General features: G+C 32.9%; 3 protein-coding genes across 4 annotated transcripts; 2 read left to right on the top strand and 1 right to left on the bottom strand.

Moving 5' to 3' along the window:
- Positions 1-85: 85 nt before the first annotated feature.
- LOC124447031 (G2/mitotic-specific cyclin-B3-like) lies at positions 86-2,571 on the top strand. 2 transcript variants are annotated; one of them, XM_046997932.1, is made up of 9 exons: positions 86-257; positions 391-540; positions 625-803; positions 986-1,081; positions 1,207-1,255; positions 1,323-1,430; positions 1,507-1,737; positions 1,820-1,975; positions 2,049-2,571. In XM_046997932.1, the coding sequence occupies exons 1-9, from the start codon at positions 210-212 to the stop codon at positions 2,379-2,381; spliced, it is 1,350 nt and encodes a 449-aa protein (XP_046853888.1). In that variant the 5' UTR covers positions 86-209; the 3' UTR covers positions 2,382-2,571. The 2 variants fall into 2 exon arrangements, with proteins under 2 accessions (XP_046853888.1, XP_046853889.1); XM_046997933.1 differs by lacking the exon at positions 986-1,081.
- A 593-nt stretch (positions 2,572-3,164) lies between these two features.
- On the top strand, positions 3,165-10,251 carry LOC124446516 (sialin-like). The gene is made up of 11 exons (XM_046997355.1): positions 3,165-3,387; positions 4,162-4,397; positions 4,572-4,608; positions 6,799-6,998; positions 7,071-7,158; positions 7,788-7,874; positions 8,006-8,136; positions 8,643-8,795; positions 9,117-9,249; positions 9,331-9,569; positions 9,786-10,251. The coding sequence occupies exons 2-11, from the start codon at positions 4,176-4,178 to the stop codon at positions 9,936-9,938; spliced, it is 1,443 nt and encodes a 480-aa protein (XP_046853311.1). The 5' UTR covers positions 3,165-3,387; positions 4,162-4,175; the 3' UTR covers positions 9,939-10,251.
- Positions 5,105-6,352, bottom strand: LOC124446517 (gamma-glutamyl hydrolase-like). Its single transcript, XM_046997356.1, has one exon. The coding sequence runs from the start codon at positions 6,269-6,271 to the stop codon at positions 5,267-5,269; it is 1,005 nt and encodes a 334-aa protein (XP_046853312.1). The 5' UTR covers positions 6,272-6,352; the 3' UTR covers positions 5,105-5,266.
- Positions 10,252-20,320: the final 10,069 nt, after the last annotated feature.

Below are 20,320 nucleotides of genomic sequence, written 5' to 3'. Positions count from 1 at the left end.
ATAATTTGTTTTGAAAAATTAAAGATGATTGGTTGAATCTAATGCTGTCGACCAATCTTGTAAAGGCATTTTAAATCCCGCGTAATACAAATTCGATTTCCAGTTCAGCTGAGATTCCACAGCAGTGCATTCTATCTCAAGTCAAGGAGAAGTTGTCGAAGAAAATCATTTTCTATAGATTATTTTGTAAAAGAAGAAATAAGTTCAGAATGAAATCACAACGAATTCCTGTCGCTGTAAACAAAGAGAATACTCAGGTGTGCAGAAGACTTCTCACGTACACATTGTTTAAAGCCCTTTTCGAATGGCGAGGAATGTCGTTGTCGTGTGCTTGAAGCTTGCACAATTAAACAACTTTTTACCTTGACGAAATCATTCATTTTTATATAGGAAGAAGCAGCAAGAAAAACGCGTGCAACTACTTCAAAGTACATGGCGTCTGATTTTAGAAAATTTACCGAAAATGCTAAACGGCAAGCAGAAGAATCACCGAACAACGCACCCACAAGGAAACGTTCGGCGTTAGGCGATGTGACAAATGTATGTCAGACCTAAGATACACCGTTAACTTTTGTACCGAAGGATGCTTAAAAATACTGAAAATTTCTAAATTATGACTCATAGGCTTCACAGGTGGAACTAGTATCAAAGGATTCGAAAGCAAAATACATTATTAAACCAAAGGTTGAGAAGAACGCTAATCGTCTATCATCAACAATTCAAACTCGACAAAGATCCATGGAATCGGCTTCAGTGGTTAAAAAAAATGCCAAAAACAAAGCGGAGACACTGCAAGGAGCAGGGTAAAAACTCTATTTGTATGTTATTGGTAATGCTCGTTTGTCGTTACCAATGCTTGTGTGTTGTAATAACACATTTGTTTTATCATTATGCCAATACTGTGGGTGGTGGGTGGGGTTAAAATGACAATTTCATTTGTGTTTTCTTTTACTACCTCATTATTCACATTTTGTACAACTTGCAGAAAAAATGTTGAAATAGAGAAACCTTCCATTACTGATACAGACCTAGATGATATTTTATTGACAGAGCTCACAGAAAAAACACAATTTGACCAAAGGTGTTGGCATATTGTACCATTCAATAAATAATAAATGGATAAAATTTGAAAATTAATATCTTTTTAAAAAAAACTTTTTACAATTATTTTATAAGTAATAACATTTATGATATCATAAAATTTAGTGACAAAACTCTAGGCTCAACTGTTGATTCCATCACTGAAGAAGAAATGGTAAGTTAGTATCAAATTTCATCGACATCAACAAATTTCAATTTTTGGAGCTATGGCTTCCATTTAGGCCACCATAAATGCTGCTGAAATAGATGACATAGACTTGGATGTGACAGATGAATTCGCTGTTGCTGAATATGCAAATGAAATTTTTAAGAACATGAAGAATCGTGAGGTATGACGATAATGACATTGCTGTCACAAATACATTGAGCACTTATTGCTATTATTGATGAGTCAATCCATTCTAGGAGATGTATGTTCTCACTCCATACATGTCAAAACGGTCAAAATTAAATGGAAACATGAGAGCTATTTTGGTTGATTGGCTTGTTGAAGTTCAGGAAAACTTTGAATTATATCATGAGACTTTGTATCTTGCTGTAAAAATTGTTGACCATTATTTGGAGAAGAATGATATTGAAAGAGACCAACTTCAGTTGCTAGGTGCTACAGCAGTTTTTTTGGCTTGCAAAATTGAGGTATATTGTTCCTGTAAATGTTTTTGTATGATGAATGCTATGTCTGGTGAAATAAAAGCACTGACATGATTTTCATTTGTAGGAAAAGCATCCTCCCTATCTTGACGATTTCCTCTTTATCTGTGACGATGCCTATAACAAGGCAGATTTGCTCAAAATGGAAATGAGAGTGTTTGCGTCTTTAGACTTTTGCTTAGCTATTCCAATTCCTTATAGATTTTTAAGGCGATATGCTAAGGTAACGGGTCTTAATTTTTAATTTTTCTATTTGTCTGACTACAGCAGTATTCTATTGTTTATTTATCTTTTAGGCTGCTCATGCCAGCATGGAAACTCTGACATTGGCTCGTTATATACTTGAAACCTCGTTATTAGAATATGATTTTATAACCCTTAAATCCTCAAAGATGGCAGCTGCATGTCTTGCGTTAGCAATGGCAATGAAGAAGTTGGGCTCGTGGACTCCAACCTTGGAATATTACACTGGTTATTCCCGCACTGACCTAACGGAACTTGTAGGAAAACTCAATGTCCTTATTTCAGTTCAGCCCAAAAAAAACCTAAAAACAATACATTCAAAATACTCCCACCCTGTCTTCTTCGAAGTTGCCAAGACGCCAATCTTAAATGTTCTGGCAAAATAAATACATTCTTGTTCTCAGTTAAAATACTGAAACAGATGTTTTTGCATGTTAGTCTGAGGTAGCTTTTAGAGTAGTAATTTTAATGTCTCATTTTCAGTCAAAATATGAAAGCATGTCAAGTTATTAAACTGTGTATATAACTGTGTAAATTTTTAACCTTAATCATAAATTATATGTAATATTTCGAGAAGCAGTTCAAGTCTTTTTTCATGCCAACTGTCTTTATATAATTATATGAACTATCTGATTTCTGATCTTGCTACACAACAATTACGGATCAGTTCCAGAAGTAAAAATAGCATTTATTGTATGTTAGGTCATCATTTCCATATTATAACTTTAGTAGCTTTTTTATGCACTATGTAGGCGAGTGTTTCGTAAATAAACATGCATATATGGTGGTACGGAGTGTAGAAGACCGTACTACGTAGTAACGTAGACGTAGTTTTATCTTCCTTTTCAGCTGATAAGTGCATGAGAAGCACCATAATTCCCTTCATTATCGTGAAATTAATGGTCATTTCGTCTGGAGATGACGATCCCATTGCAAAAATAACTGTGATATATATGTAGCAATAGTTTAACCGTAAACAGAAAGTTAGAAACAAATATTCAATCGATCAGCGCCCATGTTTTTAAAAGCTATTTTATTTCTCATGTAAACGGCACAGCAATGAAATACGGGAGGAAGACTATATAAATGGACTTTTTAAAATTATAAATTAAAATAAAACTTGTAAATGTTATAGTTCAGTGAGTTAGTCAATGTTGTATTACAAAACAATATGGACGATATCCGGTTTTAAAATTGAATGATATCTGCTCACTATTTTGAATAACGATTTGGAAATTGATCTTTTTATCTGGAAAATGATCTCAAGCAAATGATATCTGTGAATATCAAAAGACAAGGCCGTTTGACTTTAAGACCGAAATAACTTTAAAGACAATCAATTGGATTAAAGTCAAGCGAGGAGATACTTATAGTATTACAAGAGATTACCAGGTAAGAAAATTGCAGAAAACGAATTCTCATAATATGATTAAAGATTGAATAAATAGAGTCTCGGACTGTTGGACAAAGCGCAAATTGTATGAAAATGAAATATTTTTAATAAATTATTTTAGTATGAGTATAATAAATATAAAAGGATAAGTTTTAACAGCAAAAAACGCGTGATCGGATATCAACATTAGACATATGTGGTCAAACGCTCATTGATATAAAAATTTTATAAGAAAAGCGAGCTTTCAGCTGTCTAACGACGTGCTTTCGAGCTTTCGACGTGTTATAAAAAGATAAATGAGGCTGGCTGAGCTGTAGCATTATAAACACATAAATAAAGAAACAGGATATAATGTAATATGATACAATATTCAAGTTAATATTTTCCTTAAAATAATTTCATAATGTCCACGAAGTTGTTTTGAGTTATTTTCAGCTGCTTTGGTTATTCCAGTGTGCCATGATTCTAAAGTTTTTTTTGCATGCTATGACTGCATCTATTAACAATATGAGCGTTTTCAAAATCAATTATGTTGTTATTTTCCCAAGCATGAATAGCGATGATATTTGATGTGCGCATTACATTTGTCGTGTTAGATCGATTATGACTGGCAAAATTCTTCATTTATTTAATAGTGTTCGAGGATGTAAAGAAGTGTGTATAAAATAACGTAATAAAGTTTATCGCCTTATTTCAATCTTTGTAGCATAGAGCCATATACCAGCATATACTATCATTTCCGGAATAACTGAACGACTTTTGCTTATTGGTAGGGTAGGTCTTGTTTATGGAAGAAATAAAATCACACGAAGATGTTGACAAACTTAATGAAGAAAGATCAGCTGAGGATGATGGCTGTCTATGTTCATTCTTTCCTAAACGATACATTGTAGCATGTTTGGCAATGTTTGGCTTTTTTAATGCATATGCGTTAAGAGTCAATCTTAGTGTTGCAATGGTGGCCATGGTAAATAATGATACGAAGTTTGGACATGGTCTTGATATTGAGGTAGTGTACGACTGAACTTTGTGTCTTTCTTTCTTCTATTACAATAATTTTGTAGCTAATGGAGAACTTTTCTTTCTTTTGGTTAATTTCTTTTTCATTTAGCTTAAGTTTAAGACTGCACTCAAAAACTTTCAACATCTTATAAAACATACAACAAACTTTTGTATTTTGTAGAAAGTTGCAGAATTTGACTGGAACTCACAGTTACAAGGTATTTATTATACAATTATAAAATTCACAGTGTTGTCTTAATAACTTTTATTTTTGCCTCTTTTTATTTTTATCTTTTGCCTCTTATTTTTGTCACTTGCAAGGACAGCCCAATTTCTTTGTCATGTTCATGGGTGTCAATCTTGTGATAATTGGGGGGGGGCATATTCAGTTATTCCAGGGTGATTTCTTTTGAAAATGAAATTGTTTTTAAAAGAAATTAGCCAGGCATAGCAGAATATATGAATATGGTCACCTCAATTAAGACAGGATTGATGCCAATGGTCATGTTATCCTAATAATTTTGCTCTTGATGAAAAAACGAACAAACATTTGAATCAGATTCTTAAGGATACAGTTATTTCTATAGCAGATTTAAAAGTTGTGTCAGTTTTGGCATAATTTCCTTCTTTCTTGATATTTGCACTTTACTTTTGACAAAGTAAAAGTTGCTTCTGTGATAATTGGCTTATAAGAAAATATTCAACATGACATTGTTCATTGTTCATTATTCATTGTTCATTTTTTATTATTGAGCATAAATGTAGTATCATAATACATGTTTTGTGAAATATAAATGTTAAAGTTATAGCAAAAGTTTTATATCTTACTTTAAGTCATCAGGTAAACATTTCTAAGCTTCTGCTTTAACTCATGATTCAAGCAAAGTAATCTCTTATCTGTTTTCTTTTTTGCTGAAAAAAATAACATTGTTCGAAGTTTGAAATATTTCCTGTGAATGTTGGAGTATAGTTGTAAATTAGGGAAGCCTCTTCTTTTTCTCGTGTTGAAAATCTATGCATGCTCTGTCGTGCTTCATTAACGAAGAAATTAGACATGTATTGCGTTAGCTTAATTGACATTTCTTGATGTGGAATGTTTTCATTTAATGTCCATTCAAAGGAGTTTTTCTCAGGATGCCATTGAGAGCCGTAAAACGGATACTTCACTCCTTCCATTGTGGAAACAAACTCCTTTCCGTCTCGATCGTTGTTTGTGCTCAAAGTGCGAAAAATATTTTTCATCTTTTTACTTTTCTTAAATTTTGATACCAAAACAGAATAGCGATGCATGTTGATCGTGGAATCGGCATTGCTCGCAAACTTTGCTAGCTCCTCAGAAATACCCGTGAACAATCGGCTATCGCGATAATCAGCAGTGAAGTTGAGAGGTATTGGGTAATTTTCCGAATTTGTCATTGACAGAATATTTTCGTCTTCGCTTGCTAAGAATGATAAAAATTGATGTCCTAAACAAGATCCCCAAATAGGAAAGTAATCACCAATATCAAAGGATTTTTTTGCCAAATTATAAAACTGCTTTCCAATCCTTGCATATCCTGATGTCACCAAATCGACACCTCCTCCAGGGAACAAGACTCCGTTTATTGAACGAAACAATTCTTCTGTTTCGTTTTCATTAAGATCATTTCTTACAGGCACAACCCTAGCTCCAGACGATTCTATATATTTGATGTACGAAGCTGAAATATAAGACGAGCCAAATTTCTGAAAATTTTCTCCTTCTGTTGATTGCGCTAATATACCGATGATCGGTCGATTGTTTAATCTATCTTGTAAAAGATTGGAGTAGACCAGTTTTTCTCTGCTGTTTAAGACAGCAATTAAAAAATATACTGCAAGTTTAACATCAAATAACTTCATTCTCTTTTCAATTCTGAGTTTGATCACAAAGTTTGCTGATAGCGAACCTCTTGATGAATGTTGGTTAAATTGCGGAAGTGATATTTAAGCTTTAATTTATAATGTCGCAAACTGCAATTTAAATGACGTTGCAACTATGTGATTGTTCCAGCGCGAAACATGATCGTTTCATTCATGGGAATTATTTGATTCAACTTTGAAAAGCAATTAAAGTATTATTGCAACTCGTGTAAATCAATAATCATATTTCATCAAATCATAAATGGCGTGACATAAATTTTTGTAATCACATTTAGTTCTTTACTTTACCGACATTGCTCACTACATCAACTGTACATGCAAACATATTGACTTAAATTCCTCGTGATTTGCATCTTGTTCTTTGTATCTAAATATTTTACATTTTTTTCCGTTTGACTAACCTCTCATTTCTGATGTTTTAATAACTGCTGTCAACATTCACTTCACGCTTTACTCTTTACGAAAATTAAAACCAACTTTATTTTTGTTATTGTGTTAATCTTCAGCTTTGATTCTTGGCTCATTTTTCTTCGGTTACATCACAACTCAAATACCGGGTGGTTTTTTTGCTTCGAAGTACGGAGGAAAAAATCTGTTTGGTGGTGGAATATTTCTTGCTAGTGCCTTAACGTTACTTACGCCAGTTGCAGCAAGATGTGCTGTATCATACCTCATTATTTTACGTATCTTACAAGGTGTTGCTCAGGTAGTATACGATTTTCACATTATCATATTTTTCAACTTACACTGACCATCGTCATTGGTTTTTATTTTTTAGGGTGTAATATGCTCATCCAATCATGCTGTCATGAGTCAATGGGCACCTCTATTAGAAAGGTCTACGATGATTGCTTTCACTCTTTCTGGTATGAGTTGTAGATACGCATTGAATATATAAGATCAATTAAGTGCCTGCAAATGTTATGAATTTTATGTGATAATGGGGCGTACTCATTTTTGATCATATTTATTTTGTGCCTTTCATTCATATCTTTATCCATGCACATTATTTATTCAACAACAAGTACTGTGTGAGTTTTACAGAGTGAAATTTGTGTTGGTTGACATTTCAATCTCTGCAGATCTTCTAGTATTATCTGTTTTGCGCTCCCCCTCGAAAATTTTATTCTTGCAATTTTATATCATAGTTTACTACAGTAGTGGATCCAGGGTTAGGCAAAATAAATTATAACCACTTTTTAAATTCAAAATACCTTTATATAAAAGTAATTGGTTATGAATATCTAAAGAATATATATTAACCAATCAATAAGTTGAAGTAATCTGTTTTGCTTATATAATCAACCCAGGTTTTCTGGTGTTACAAGTTCAACCTGTTAACGTCAATTGTAGTAATTGATTTTAGTCAAATCTATCATAGAGCAATTAGTAAAAATAGACTTTCGAACATTCAATTCAAAGGATTCTGTGTAGAAGATATCTTTTTTAGAATCTTTTTTATAACAGTCTTTTCAAAACTTTTGTCTTATTTTAGGATCGTACATTGGAACTGTGTTTACCGTGCCTGTGTCAGGAATATTGATTAAATTTTACGACTGGCCTGTAGTCTTTTATTTCTTTGGTAAAGTTGCTTTTCGTATTTTTGCAGCTTGAACATAATCTTTTCAAGACACTTGAATATTTCTATGTTGTTAGGATTGCAGTGAATAATCGATTATATTTTTGTTACGTAATTATTTCGTTGCTCTTAAGGTATTTTGGGTGTTCTGTGGAGTTTCTTTTGGTTCTTAAACGTCACTAATTCGCCAAGAGAGTATGCGAAAATAAGTAAAAGAGAACTTGATTACATTGAAAAAAGTTTGGAAGGTCAACGAGACGCTAAGGTTAGCTGCTTTCCTATACCATTTTATTACTGTTTTCTCCGATGTTGACTAAAAACTGCACTTTGTCGCTTGTGTTTTGAAAATTACGCTTCAAAATCACCTCATAATTATTCGAAGACTGTATTTTCATTCCACTGATTGCTTGATTTGAAATATTTGAGCAAAAATCTTGCCATTGAGAGCACCATATCTATGTTGCACTCAGTGAGTGTGAGTGTGAATGAACTTTTAGAATGAACAGGCAAAAAGGTGGCGAACAGTGCTATGTAAATGTTAAGTTGTTCTTTTGCTGCAAAAATAATAGATTTCTAAAGAAAGTAGCAATGTTAATGTCTAATTTACATAATGCACGACTAAATTTCAGGCTGGCTATGTAACTGCAGGCAAGTGATTAAAAATTTTGTCGATCCGCGACTACGATATAAACTTCACACAAACAAGCAATGTGCATGAAGACAGTTGTGTTAACAGTTATCAAACTCAGCAGTGTATTTTCTTCTTTTTAGAATTCAACAAATGTTCCTTGGAAATCAATCTTATCGTCCAAAGCCGTTTGGGCGATTGTTGCCGCTCATTTTTGTCAGAACTGGGGATATTACACTTTACTGACTACCTTACCTACTTATATGAAGTCTGCTCTGCATATTGATTTACTGACTGTAAGTTTAACATTCATATCGATAGAATACCTGGTAGAAATTTACTATGTACAGCAAGATAGAGCTAGTGATAACGACCTATTACATAACATAACGTTATATAATAACACTTGAAAGTAATGCCCCGCGTCATTTTGGTAAATAGAAAACCATGTGGTTTGCATTTTGCTGAAAATCTTACAATAATTGAAATCAGGTAGAATATCTACCGTACATTACTTTAAATTACTTTTACTCTTAGTCATAGCTTTATTTCATATGTATAAGGAATGAAATTATTTTAGTAGAAATAACGTATTTTCAAACTTTTTTCTGTTGCAGACTGGTTTTCTATCATCTCTTCCATATATAACCATGGCTGCGGTTCTATATTTGAGTGGCTTAATATCAGACTATTTTCTCAAGAGAAGAATTTTTAGTATCACCTACGTAAGGAAATTTAATGTTTGTACAGGTATTTTAAGACAATTTTCCTCTTCACATCAACATAGGAATAACTACCACTTGAAAAATCATTTTTACTTTTATGTTGCAGGTTTCATCTTTCAAGCCATATTCACAGCCTCTGTAGGCTATACAAGAAATCAGCACACTGCAGTGTTGCTTCTAGCATTAGGGGGTGGTATGGGAGGTCTTATATGGAGTGGATTTGGTGTAAATATGCTTGATATAGCACCTATGTACTCTGGATTGTTAATGGGAATTTCTAACTGCGTGGCAACATTGCCTGGAATGATTGCGCCATTACTTGCTGGTGTATTGACACCAAATGAGGTTTGTTTTACAACACTGTTTTATATCTATGTATAATACTGAATATTAGAGAAATTATGTATGCCAACTATTTTTCCCTTTATTTTAAGATTTATAATGATAAAATCACTTCGTTCCAATTAATTGTAATCAAAAACAACTTGATATTAGGGAAACACTATGTGAAAACAAAACAGTTAAATATCTCTTTAAATAATGAACATTGCTCTTTTTCAGACTGTTCAAGAATGGCAAATTGTATTTTACATATCAGCTATTATCTCTCTTTTTGGATGCTTTATATTTGCTATTTTGGCTTCTGGTGTAAAGCAAGAATGGCATGAACAGTATACAGTTTTGCCAACATCGCCCAACAAATTGAATGATTAAATTAACCTATATGTGATAATATTTCGCTGCATTTTTAATCATTAAGATACAGATAAGGTTGAACGATTTGTACCTGAAACATCCAAACGTGTTCAATATTACAAATACGAATTTATGATAGTTTCTATCACAAAATTTTATTGTATATGTAGACATGTACTATATTCGACAAACTTGAATTAAACTTTACAACATGTGCGAATTAATCTACGATGAACAAAGTGATGTCATTGCACAATTTACCCTCTTATAAATACAGCCACTACTAACTTGTAACTTTAATAAATTAATGAATAAAAGTGTCATAAAATAATACGTCACGTGAAAGTTGTCTGTTTCAAATGTTGAGTTAAAGATGGACCTTTTCTTCGGAGTATGTTTCAGTTTTTTCCATATCTTTGAAAAGGGGCACTTTTTTGTTTTAAAAAACTTGTTACGATGTATCACAAATTTTCGATACTATCTATATTTTGATATTTTTCACTTTTCCTTCGATACTTTGATAAGTGCACATCAATTTTTTTACTCGTTGTAGATGCGCTTGTGCGCTTGCGTCTTAATGCTGCTCGTGCGCGAAATACGCAGTTACATATTATGACGTAAACAATTGCTTTTCATTAATGCTGATTATTTTCGCAATGTCAAAAGGTAGGTTTTCGCCTGCGTTAAAAAACTATTTAAACAGCGTTATCCCTTGTGAAAAGGGTCATATTTTGAAGAACATAATAAATCAGTTGTCTGTTGCTAGTACCTTGTCCCTTTTTTTTGCTCCTATTTGACAAGTATTTATTTTCCTCGCTTCTTTTTTGTAGCAAGTTCGTACACTATGGCGGTTATACAAAACGATGATCTTCATATGAAGGTAAGCTGAAGCACACTGTCACAATTTAATTTGTTTTTCTTGTTTATTGAAATGTTGAATACGCGCGCCTTTTTTAAAAAATGTGTTGTTATTGAGTAATCGTGCAGTATGTATACTTGGAATTAATATAAAATGAAAAGGTGTTACCTACTCAACTTTATTTTATTCGGGTGGTTTGACTAAGGACATCTCGCTCAAAATACCAACAGAAATTAAAACAAACATCACAAACGTAGCGAAAATCACAATGAAGTAAAAAAATGATAGGAATTGAAGAAATGAAACACACAAATTCCAATAGCATTATGAAAGGAACAACTTGTACAATACCAAATAAAATCATGTTACAAAGTCGTAAAATATCACAAGGAAAAACTAAAACAATACTATATGAATGGTAGGTCGGTAATAAATAGTCTTTGTATCGATATCTTTCCTGTCACATGACTTCATTCTTTCTTCCATGTCAACTAAAGTTATAACAAAAGATGGCGAACTCTTATTTGGGCAAACAAATATTTTAGAAGTTCATATTAACATTTTCTGAGTTGTTATTTGTTATTTTTTTGTTCATTGCGTCATATTTTAACTTTTTAAATATCGTATGTAAGGTTCAATAAAGTAAGTTGTACAAGTTTCTGGAACATAATTCAACCAGAAATGCTTTCATTGGCATTGATTTTCAAACGTACGATAGATATCTTAAGCTCTCGTTGTAATTATTTATTAAATGTTTCTACCCTCCTCCATGACGTCATACATCGACATAAACTTGTGAATTATTTTTCAAAAACTACTGGAAGCTAAGGCTTTTGGAATGCTTACCGATCTCCAATATTGCTCCAGTTATAATTAGGTCAGAGCTCAAATAGAGCGCACGCGAGTAAGCATTGGTGAGCATGCGCTTAATTGATCTAATGAGTGGTTTCCATGGTTTCCATTACAATTATCAATTATTGTTTTTAATTGGGTTTTTTTAGGTTTTTTGTTTTGTTTTTGAGTTTTGAACATAGAAACGACATTTTAAATCTTGGACAGCTTGCGATTTCAACACTTTCGGTACATTTAAAACAGTTAAGGAGCAAGACGAGCAAAAATAAATATGCTGTAGAGTATTTATTAAAGAATTCTTCGGATAAATATTTCAGCAATTGAAATCGTCACAAAGACGATTTGTTTGCCAAAACACTGAGCAAGAAACTGGAACAACTTGTCAACTACCTTTACGCTTTCTTTCAAATGAAAGAACCACAAGAATGCTTGTGTCGTGAACACAAATGTTCATAGTTTTGAACATTCACTTACAGCGTTCTTAATTCAGATGGTTTCGACTTTTCTTTATAAGTAATATATTTCGCGTAGTTCATATGCGAATCAAAGTAAAAAGTGATTCAAAGGACGTCTTTTATCTTTTACTCTTTTTCTCTTTTCCCATGCTTGGCATATTATCTTCTCTATATTGATCTTTCCCTATATTTATTATTCATTTGTAATAAATGATCATGCCAACGGAGTTTGCTCCAGAGATAATTGCGTCCCAACTATTTACATTGCTATTGTTGTTCTTTTTTCGTGGACGAAGATCATAAGCTATCATAAGCTTTCTCAGTTGTCTACAAAACAGCAAAACACGACCAGATTTTCCTTAACTGGCGCTAATCAAGCTCTTTTTACCACATCTCATGTTTGCATGCTCTATGTTCTTGTCACACATATCCCGATGACATCAATACCATGATAACTCTAACTCCTGGGGCCGGTTGCACGAAGCTTGGATAGCGTTATCCATTGGATAGTAAAATTTCCGAACTTGTAAAAAAGATGTTTGTATTTTCGTTGCTACATAGGAATTTTTGTAATCTTAGTAGTAATATTTTATTTCAGTGATTGTTCAGTTGAAACCTTATATTCTTCCTTTGTAAGAAGTTTTTCAACCCGTTCACAAAAGTTTGCTATCCAGTGCGTAGCGTTGTCTAGGCTTCGTGCAACCGGCCCCTGGTGTAGTCGCTCCACTTCAAAAGCGTTTCAGTTATTTTCTCTCACATTTTGTCCATCAAAAGGTTCTTCAAAATGATCTGCCTGCTTTGACTTTCTTTTTTCATCATATAGTTTTTTGTCAAGCAACCCAACACCTATTTGTTCTTCCATGTTTTATGTTTGCAATCCTAGATCTGTGTTTTATTTTTGTTTTTCATACAATATCTGTGAACTTAACTTTCTTGGAGCTCCATTACTGCAACAATGCTTTTGTCTTAAACTATTTTCTTTTGTTCTGTCTTTTGTGATCTTATATTCATTCTTTTTTCTTTCAAGCACAGCTGCCGTGCTTGCTAGCTTCAGTTATACTTGAGTACTTGTTACGTATCTTTCTTTCTTGGACACCTTAACCTTTACAGGATCCTTGGCCATAATTCCGTTTCTCCAATATATATTGTCGATCGTGGGCATCTTGTTCTTTAGGTCCTAGTTAATTTAAACACTCTCTCTTAAACCATCTTGCTATCTCTTCAAATGTTGCCCACAACTTTTTCTCCCCTTTTGTGCTTTTTGCACAACCATTCTCGATAACTTCTCCAGTACACCATTTTTTCCATAAACACCAATACACTACATCTCTTGAGGCACGATCATATGCCTTCTCAAGGTCAATAAAATTGCAAGCACCGCTAAGTTATCTTCAATCCTTTTCTCTACCAATTGTCTGGGGGATGAATATTACATCTACCGTAATTTTTCCTGGAATCATATCGAACTGTTTTGGACAATCTCTACCATTTTTCGGATACGCTTATCCAATGTTCCTTTCATAATCTTCAGCCAATGTTCTAGTTATTTGATTCCTCTGTAATTTTCCGCCCGTCATCGATCATATATTCCATGAAGAAAATCTTTTTGTATCTATTTCTTTCGTATTTCAAGAATGACATCGAGCTTAAATTTTAAACCGTCATGCCCATCAATCTTTCTCACGCTGTCCCCGGTTTTCTTTTTGTCGTAGGATGTCCATCCTGACACCAATCCCTTTTGATCTACTTTTACGACACGCAGAGGTTAAGTTGGGTATATTTTAAGATACTGGAACAACCACAGCATTTTTTTGTATCTTTATCGTACCACAATAATTCCCACATTCTTTTTCATGACGGTTATGGCTTACCAAACTCACGTCCATTCATCCTTCATGCTTTCGGGATAAGGTTCTTTGATTAATCCACATTAATCTGCAGCTGTCAAGGTCATTTTTTTTTTCTTCATCCCCAGTTAATACTCTTTTTACATTTGCTTCTGGCTCACTTAACCTTTTTTTTGTCTTTATGCATCGCTCTGTTGTAGCCCTGGATGCTCTGACCTCAACATCTTACCATTTTCTGTAATATTTTTGGTTGAGTTTTTGAATCTGTTCTCGTTGACATTCTTCTTGAGGCGATGATAATCTCTCATGGTCGTCTTTTTCAACACACCATGTACTCTTCTCGTTAAAGTGTTTCAACACAGCACTGTGTGAACAACTTGCTCTTTTATTTATCATCTTTTGTGTTCGTCTGTCTTCATGAAATGTCAATGATACTCTTCTACATGGGACTAACGTGTGATGTATTTCACATAAGTGTAGTTACGATAAATTAGTGTTTCCACTTCACGACAGCACATTTTCAATGAAATGCGCTGCTCCAATGCTTTGTTTTCTTTTATCGTCAACGAAAAAATTCTAATATTTTGAGCTGCACCTGTATTTACTTGAATATCTAGCGTAACAATCACTATCTTCGTAAACTCTAAGCCAACTATCCTGTGCAATTTTCAGTTTCTATTTTAACAGTTGAAGTTGAGCTGCACCTGTATTTACTTGAATATCTAGCGTAACAATCACTATCTTCGTAAACTCTAAACCAACTATCCTGTGCAATTTTCAGTTTCTATTTTAACAGTTGAAGTTGAGCTGCACCTGTATTTACTTGAATACCTAGCGTAACAATCACTATCTTCGTAAACTCTAAACCAACTATCCTGTGCAATTTTCAGTTTCTACTTTAACAGTCGAAGTTAGAAAATTTCAAACGAGTTTTTAATTTTACATTTCCATTCAACTTTGCTTTGCCAATCGTAGCTAGTTATGCTGATATATTGATGATCGATTTTAGAAAAAATCTAATGAAGATGCAATTTTGATCAAATCGACTCCCAAAATTCGTAAGTTTGTTGAAATGATTTTTGTTAATTAGCTTTTTAAATATTTCAGCAAAGATTTCATCTCTCGGCAATTTCTTTTCATTTTAGCGTTTTGGAAGAAAAAAAAGTTCGGTCTGAGGAGATCGAAGAAAAATATCAAAAAGGGGTAAAATATGATCACTTAACTTTTTCTGTCCTTTCCTCTTTCAGTGACAAGTTTTGAGATACTTTTATTCATAATAAACTGCTCTAGACAAGCAAATAATGCTTACTTCATTATTTTAGTGATGCTAAGGCGAAATCCCAGTCGAAAAACAAGGTAAATTATGTTAACTTTTCAGGCAAATTTTTATTTGTTTTTAATCTTTAGTAAAAGCGAATAAGCGCTGCAAATGGTTATAAAATACTTTCATATTTACAGGAACACAGTTCTACTTTGAATGTAAATAACGATCGCAAGACTAACAAATCGTTGAATGGGTAAAATTAATTTGCCTTGCATTTTGTTATCATTTGCTTTATTCTGAAGACTCGTTTTTTACTGGAATATTGACCAAAAATTAAACGGTTAAAATTTTTAGATCGACTAACATCAAGTCTGAATTTGATAATATATTTAAAGATGAAGGCAACAAGGTTAATGAAATTATGTCTAGAGAAAAGTGGTCATTTATATTTAAAACACAAAATTCACTAAAATTGTAATTGATTCTTACAAATGCCTTGTCATTCCTAAAAAAGGATGAAGAAAACAGCACTGGCTGTTTAGCTGGTGTCTTGAGACAAGGTATATGAATAAAATATTTTCTTTTATATTTATATAATTTAAAAGATTGTCCTATGAAAAATTTTAAGCTTATCTGAGTTATCTCAATTTAACCGTGTCTCTTTCTATCTTAAGCTATTCGCAAACTGAGGCGAAAAAAAGCAAAAGTACAGAAAGACGGAAAAAAAGATAAACCAAATGTCGTTTATGAAACAACTACTAGAGGTTTTGTCACCAATCGATCTTTCATTTTGAACAATGATGTTCTTTCAATAAGGAGCAATATTTTGTCGTGCTTGTTTAGAAGCTGAATCATCGGATAATAACCACAATTATTTTATTTTATGTAAAGCATTTGCCAGGAATAAGCAAGATCAGGAGGCAACAACTGTCCATTCAGTTATAAAAAGGTACTTTTAGCTGTCATATTGTGTCTTAGGTAGTTTCAAATTTGTGTTGTTGTGACTTTAATATCTTAAATTGAACCTTGTATAGAAGACAAAGAAATTGTTTTTCCGGTGTCTTTTAAACAACGACAAACATGATATTGGTTTTCATGTTGCTAAAAGTTTCGATCTCTCAAGTTTTCTTGTTTCATTCTTCTAGCAGTAGTATCGCTGAGGAAGGATTGGAAGACTGTCCATTGAAAAATGAGGTATAGATCTCGAAGAAAATTAAAGTAAAGATCTTAAAAGAAAAGTTTCAAAATTCTCTTGTACCATTTCATTATAAAAAGGATAATGCTTCTGATCAAAGCCAATCTTCTGTGGAACAGGTACTGATTTATCATGAAAAAAAACTAAAAAAAAAATCAAAAACTAAAAAAACTGTTTTTGGTCTCTTCTAAGATCGAAGAAAATGCTCAGAGTTTTTCATCAAAGCCATCATGGTCTAAAGCAAATAAAGTATTTATACTTTTATGCAATTCTTTTATTTCATTTTCTCTTGAATGATGTACTATAAGTAAAATATGTTTTTTAAAGTCAGTGAAGAGCGCACTTGTAACTGAATCATTGGCACCTGTTGAGAAGGTATTAAAACATTTGCGAAAATGCTGCTTGTGGGACATTTATATCGTGAATTTTATAGCAAAAAATATGTATTATTTGTATCAATTAGTATAATAATACTTATTATTAAAGGTTAAAGTAAATATCGATCAAGTGCTGCAGCTAAGTTGTATTGTTCATGAAAGACTAAAAAATTAAAAACTGTTTTGCTTTTTTCTAAGATTGAAGACAATCTTCAGAGTTTTACATCGAAGCCATCATTATTTACAGCAAATAAAGTACTTATATTTTTATATTAGATTTTTCTTTATTCAATTTTTTCAATAAGTGATGTACACTCGGTAAAATCTTTTGTTTTAGTCTGTGGAGAGTGCCCTTGTAACTGAATCGTTGGTCCCTGTTGAAAAGGTATAAAATCTTTGTAGAAACTTTATTTATTGTGCAAAATTGCGTTTGACTGTGGTTACATTAATTTTCTGTGTATAGGTTGAGCAGAACGGAGAAGTTGAACTGTTATCACTTGATACAGTTGAGACTAGAAAGGTGTGACGTCATGAGTTCTATAGCAAAAATATGGCAAATGATCACTAAATTGTGTTTATTGTTGATGGTTAAGGTGAATGTTGAAAATGAGAGTATCGAATCGCCAGCACTTTGCAATTCCAAGGTATTACAAAGAAAAGCGAATCTTTGGAAAATTGCTATTTACGAAGCAATATTTTTTTCTTGGCGTCAAAATTTGTCCAACAGAAAATCATTCTAGCCACTTGATTTATATAGGTTGACGAAAGTGCAACGGTAGTTGAGGCTTCGGTTGACGTGGAGAATGAGCATGTATGTATAATTTTAAGAGGAGCGTAGCTACATAAAAAAAAACTATTAAAAACGAGTGCAATTTTGTGTTATTTGAGGTTGAGGAAAATCAAGGAAACGAACTTGTGGAATCTGAGACAGTTAAGGTAAATTTTGTGGCGTTGAAATGCGTTGTTTTGAATTTATCGATCAAATTTATCATCTAACTTTTAACATTGAATGAAAAGAAAAAGGATTTTTCTCGAGAAGGTTTAACTCATCTTCCATATATATCTTAACCAAACTGGGTTGAACCTTCTCGGGAAAAAAACATCGGGCCAGTCGAAAGGTAACAATGTAAGTTTTAACGTGACCCCATATGTATATTGTAAGCTGTTGAATTAATCTTTAAGCAATATATATGCAACATATACGTCAAATATATATTTATGTATATATATTTATCACTTAATGTCAAGCATCTTATGAAAATACGTTTATGCTTTGCAAATAGGAGAGCAATGCTGAAATGGAAGATCATGAGCTTGAAAGGTAGTTATTTTGATTTATTATTTAAAGATACAATAAAAGGTAAGCTATTTTAATTTTTATGATTTTTTCTAAATCGTCAATCTGCAAATTTTTCTTAAACCATGTTAAAAATTGGAAAATTTACATGGTATTTATTTTTATTGAAGCTGCACGTCGGATTCTGCCAAGTTGTGTAAAGTTCCTTCAGTTGTTAGAATAATGGTAAGTAGCCGAAGTCTTAAATTGCGCGTGAAATAGACAGCCACTAGTGACCCATGACCACGGGCTTTTTAAATATATCCATTTCGAGCAGAATATTGCTTTTCATATTCGACGAGTCTAAGAATTTGTCTTGCAAATGCTAATGATCGATCAATCTCAACGTCAATCTCGCACACGATTTAATCTGTTTTAAACTTTCTCTTAATTCTAGGTTGCTTCTGCAACCAGGTATGGATTATTATTATATCATCACGATCAATTACATCAAAACGTTATTTTTTATGGCATTACAGGATTATGAATGAAATAATGCGTTTTTCTTTCAGACCGCTGACCACTCAACTTGAACTATTCAATCACATCAAGAAGGTTAACAGCGACAAGAGTTTTACTAAATTCCCTGCACATCTTCTGTGGGGACTGGTTGATGGATCTTTCCCAGAATTGTTGGCGCACAAGAAAACCATTCGGTTAATTGATCCTAAATTTGAACCTGGTTGGCTCGGTGATGACGTATGTAAATCTGCTAAAATTGGGTTTTAAGTGTTTACAAAGTTGAATGACATCCATGATTGGTCCATCTTTCGTTCACCTCAGTTGTTATCCCTACATGTATATGCATCATTTTTCCACCTTTTGTTCATTCAGTTGTCATTCCTACATCTATATCCATCATTAATCCATTTCTCACTCATCTAAATTGTCATTCTTACATATATGCATCATTTCCCACCTTTTGTTCATTCCAGTTGTCATCCTTACATCTATATCCATCTCATGTTTTAGATCATAAACCTGTATCTTAAGAGCATTTCTTCTACGGCAATCAGAACAAGTCACATCTGTGAGGTTTTTGTTGGCCAGATGCTGCAATATGGCATCCCCTTTGACTTACCTTTCATTGCTCCTGAGACAAATTTTCTAATCCTTCCACTAAATCTGTCTGAATCCCATTGGACACTTGTGGTAAGTGTTGAAGTAAGAAATCAAGTATTTCCAAGTTGTAAAACAATACCATTAAAAAAATTAAATAAAAAAAAAAACAAACAAGAGACTTCTTCATTGCCGTTGTTCTGAGCTTTTAAATAGATATTCGTCACAATTGTAGCACCAAATTTGTGTCGTATTTAATTTGTCCTTTTTTTTCATTTAAAGGCAATTGATTTTCTCCTACAACAAGTTCTATATTTCGATCCGATGTCAAGAGCAAAGGACCCTACGTTGTCATATATTTGCCACTTTTGGTAACATAATTAAATTAATTTTGTGTGTTTGTTTTATGAAATTTATTTCATGCATCTGCTTTAAAAATTGCTATGAAGTTGCTATCATCAAAATTTATCACGCATACTAACTAAAGATTCATCTAAGAATCTTTGACGTAACTATATCCATGAAGTTTGATTCTATGTACTAATAAAACTACACTTCACGGAAACATTTGAAGAATTAAATTTTTATCAATTTTACGATGAGATTTTGCTATTCCACACGTTTCAATAAAATTTCTTTTACAGTAATATATTGCTCAAAAGATTGATAAAGAAAATTCTTTGAAAGGATGGAAATTAATCTTGCCACTTCACATATTCCAATCTGATTGCTACAGCTGTGGTGTGTTCGTGTGCTGGGTAAGTTTGTTTTATGTAAAGAAGGCCAATTCAGCAAAATATTTAGATTGAAATGTGAATTTCCTGTTGTACAATTATAAAGCTTGATAAAACGTTTACAATAGATGAACAAGTAGCAAAGAGCATTACAATGATGTGATGTTACGACGGCAGTTTAGAAAAAACTGTTTGAGCTAATTTTACTCTTTTTTGTTTTTCCACTCATACGTCGAACTGTTCAGAGTCTACCCTGAAATTGATATTTTATTGGCTTATTGAAACTGAAATTTATTTGGTTTGTTGAAAACTTAGTACGCTCGTCGCCTGCTTAATGGAGAAAACTTCACAGATGAGATTGACCCCAGTGAAGAGAGGCTTCGCATTGCACACAGTGTTTTTGATTTACCACCGGTAAAACT

This window comes from Xenia sp. Carnegie-2017, unplaced genomic scaffold (genome assembly GCF_021976095.1).
Source record: "Xenia sp. Carnegie-2017 unplaced genomic scaffold, XeniaSp_v1 HiC_scaffold_22, whole genome shotgun sequence".
NCBI lineage: Eukaryota > Metazoa > Cnidaria > Anthozoa > Malacalcyonacea > Xeniidae > Xenia > Xenia sp. Carnegie-2017.
Note: the sequence above shows the minus strand (reverse complement) of the source record. Positions and strands in the feature narration are given on the sequence as shown.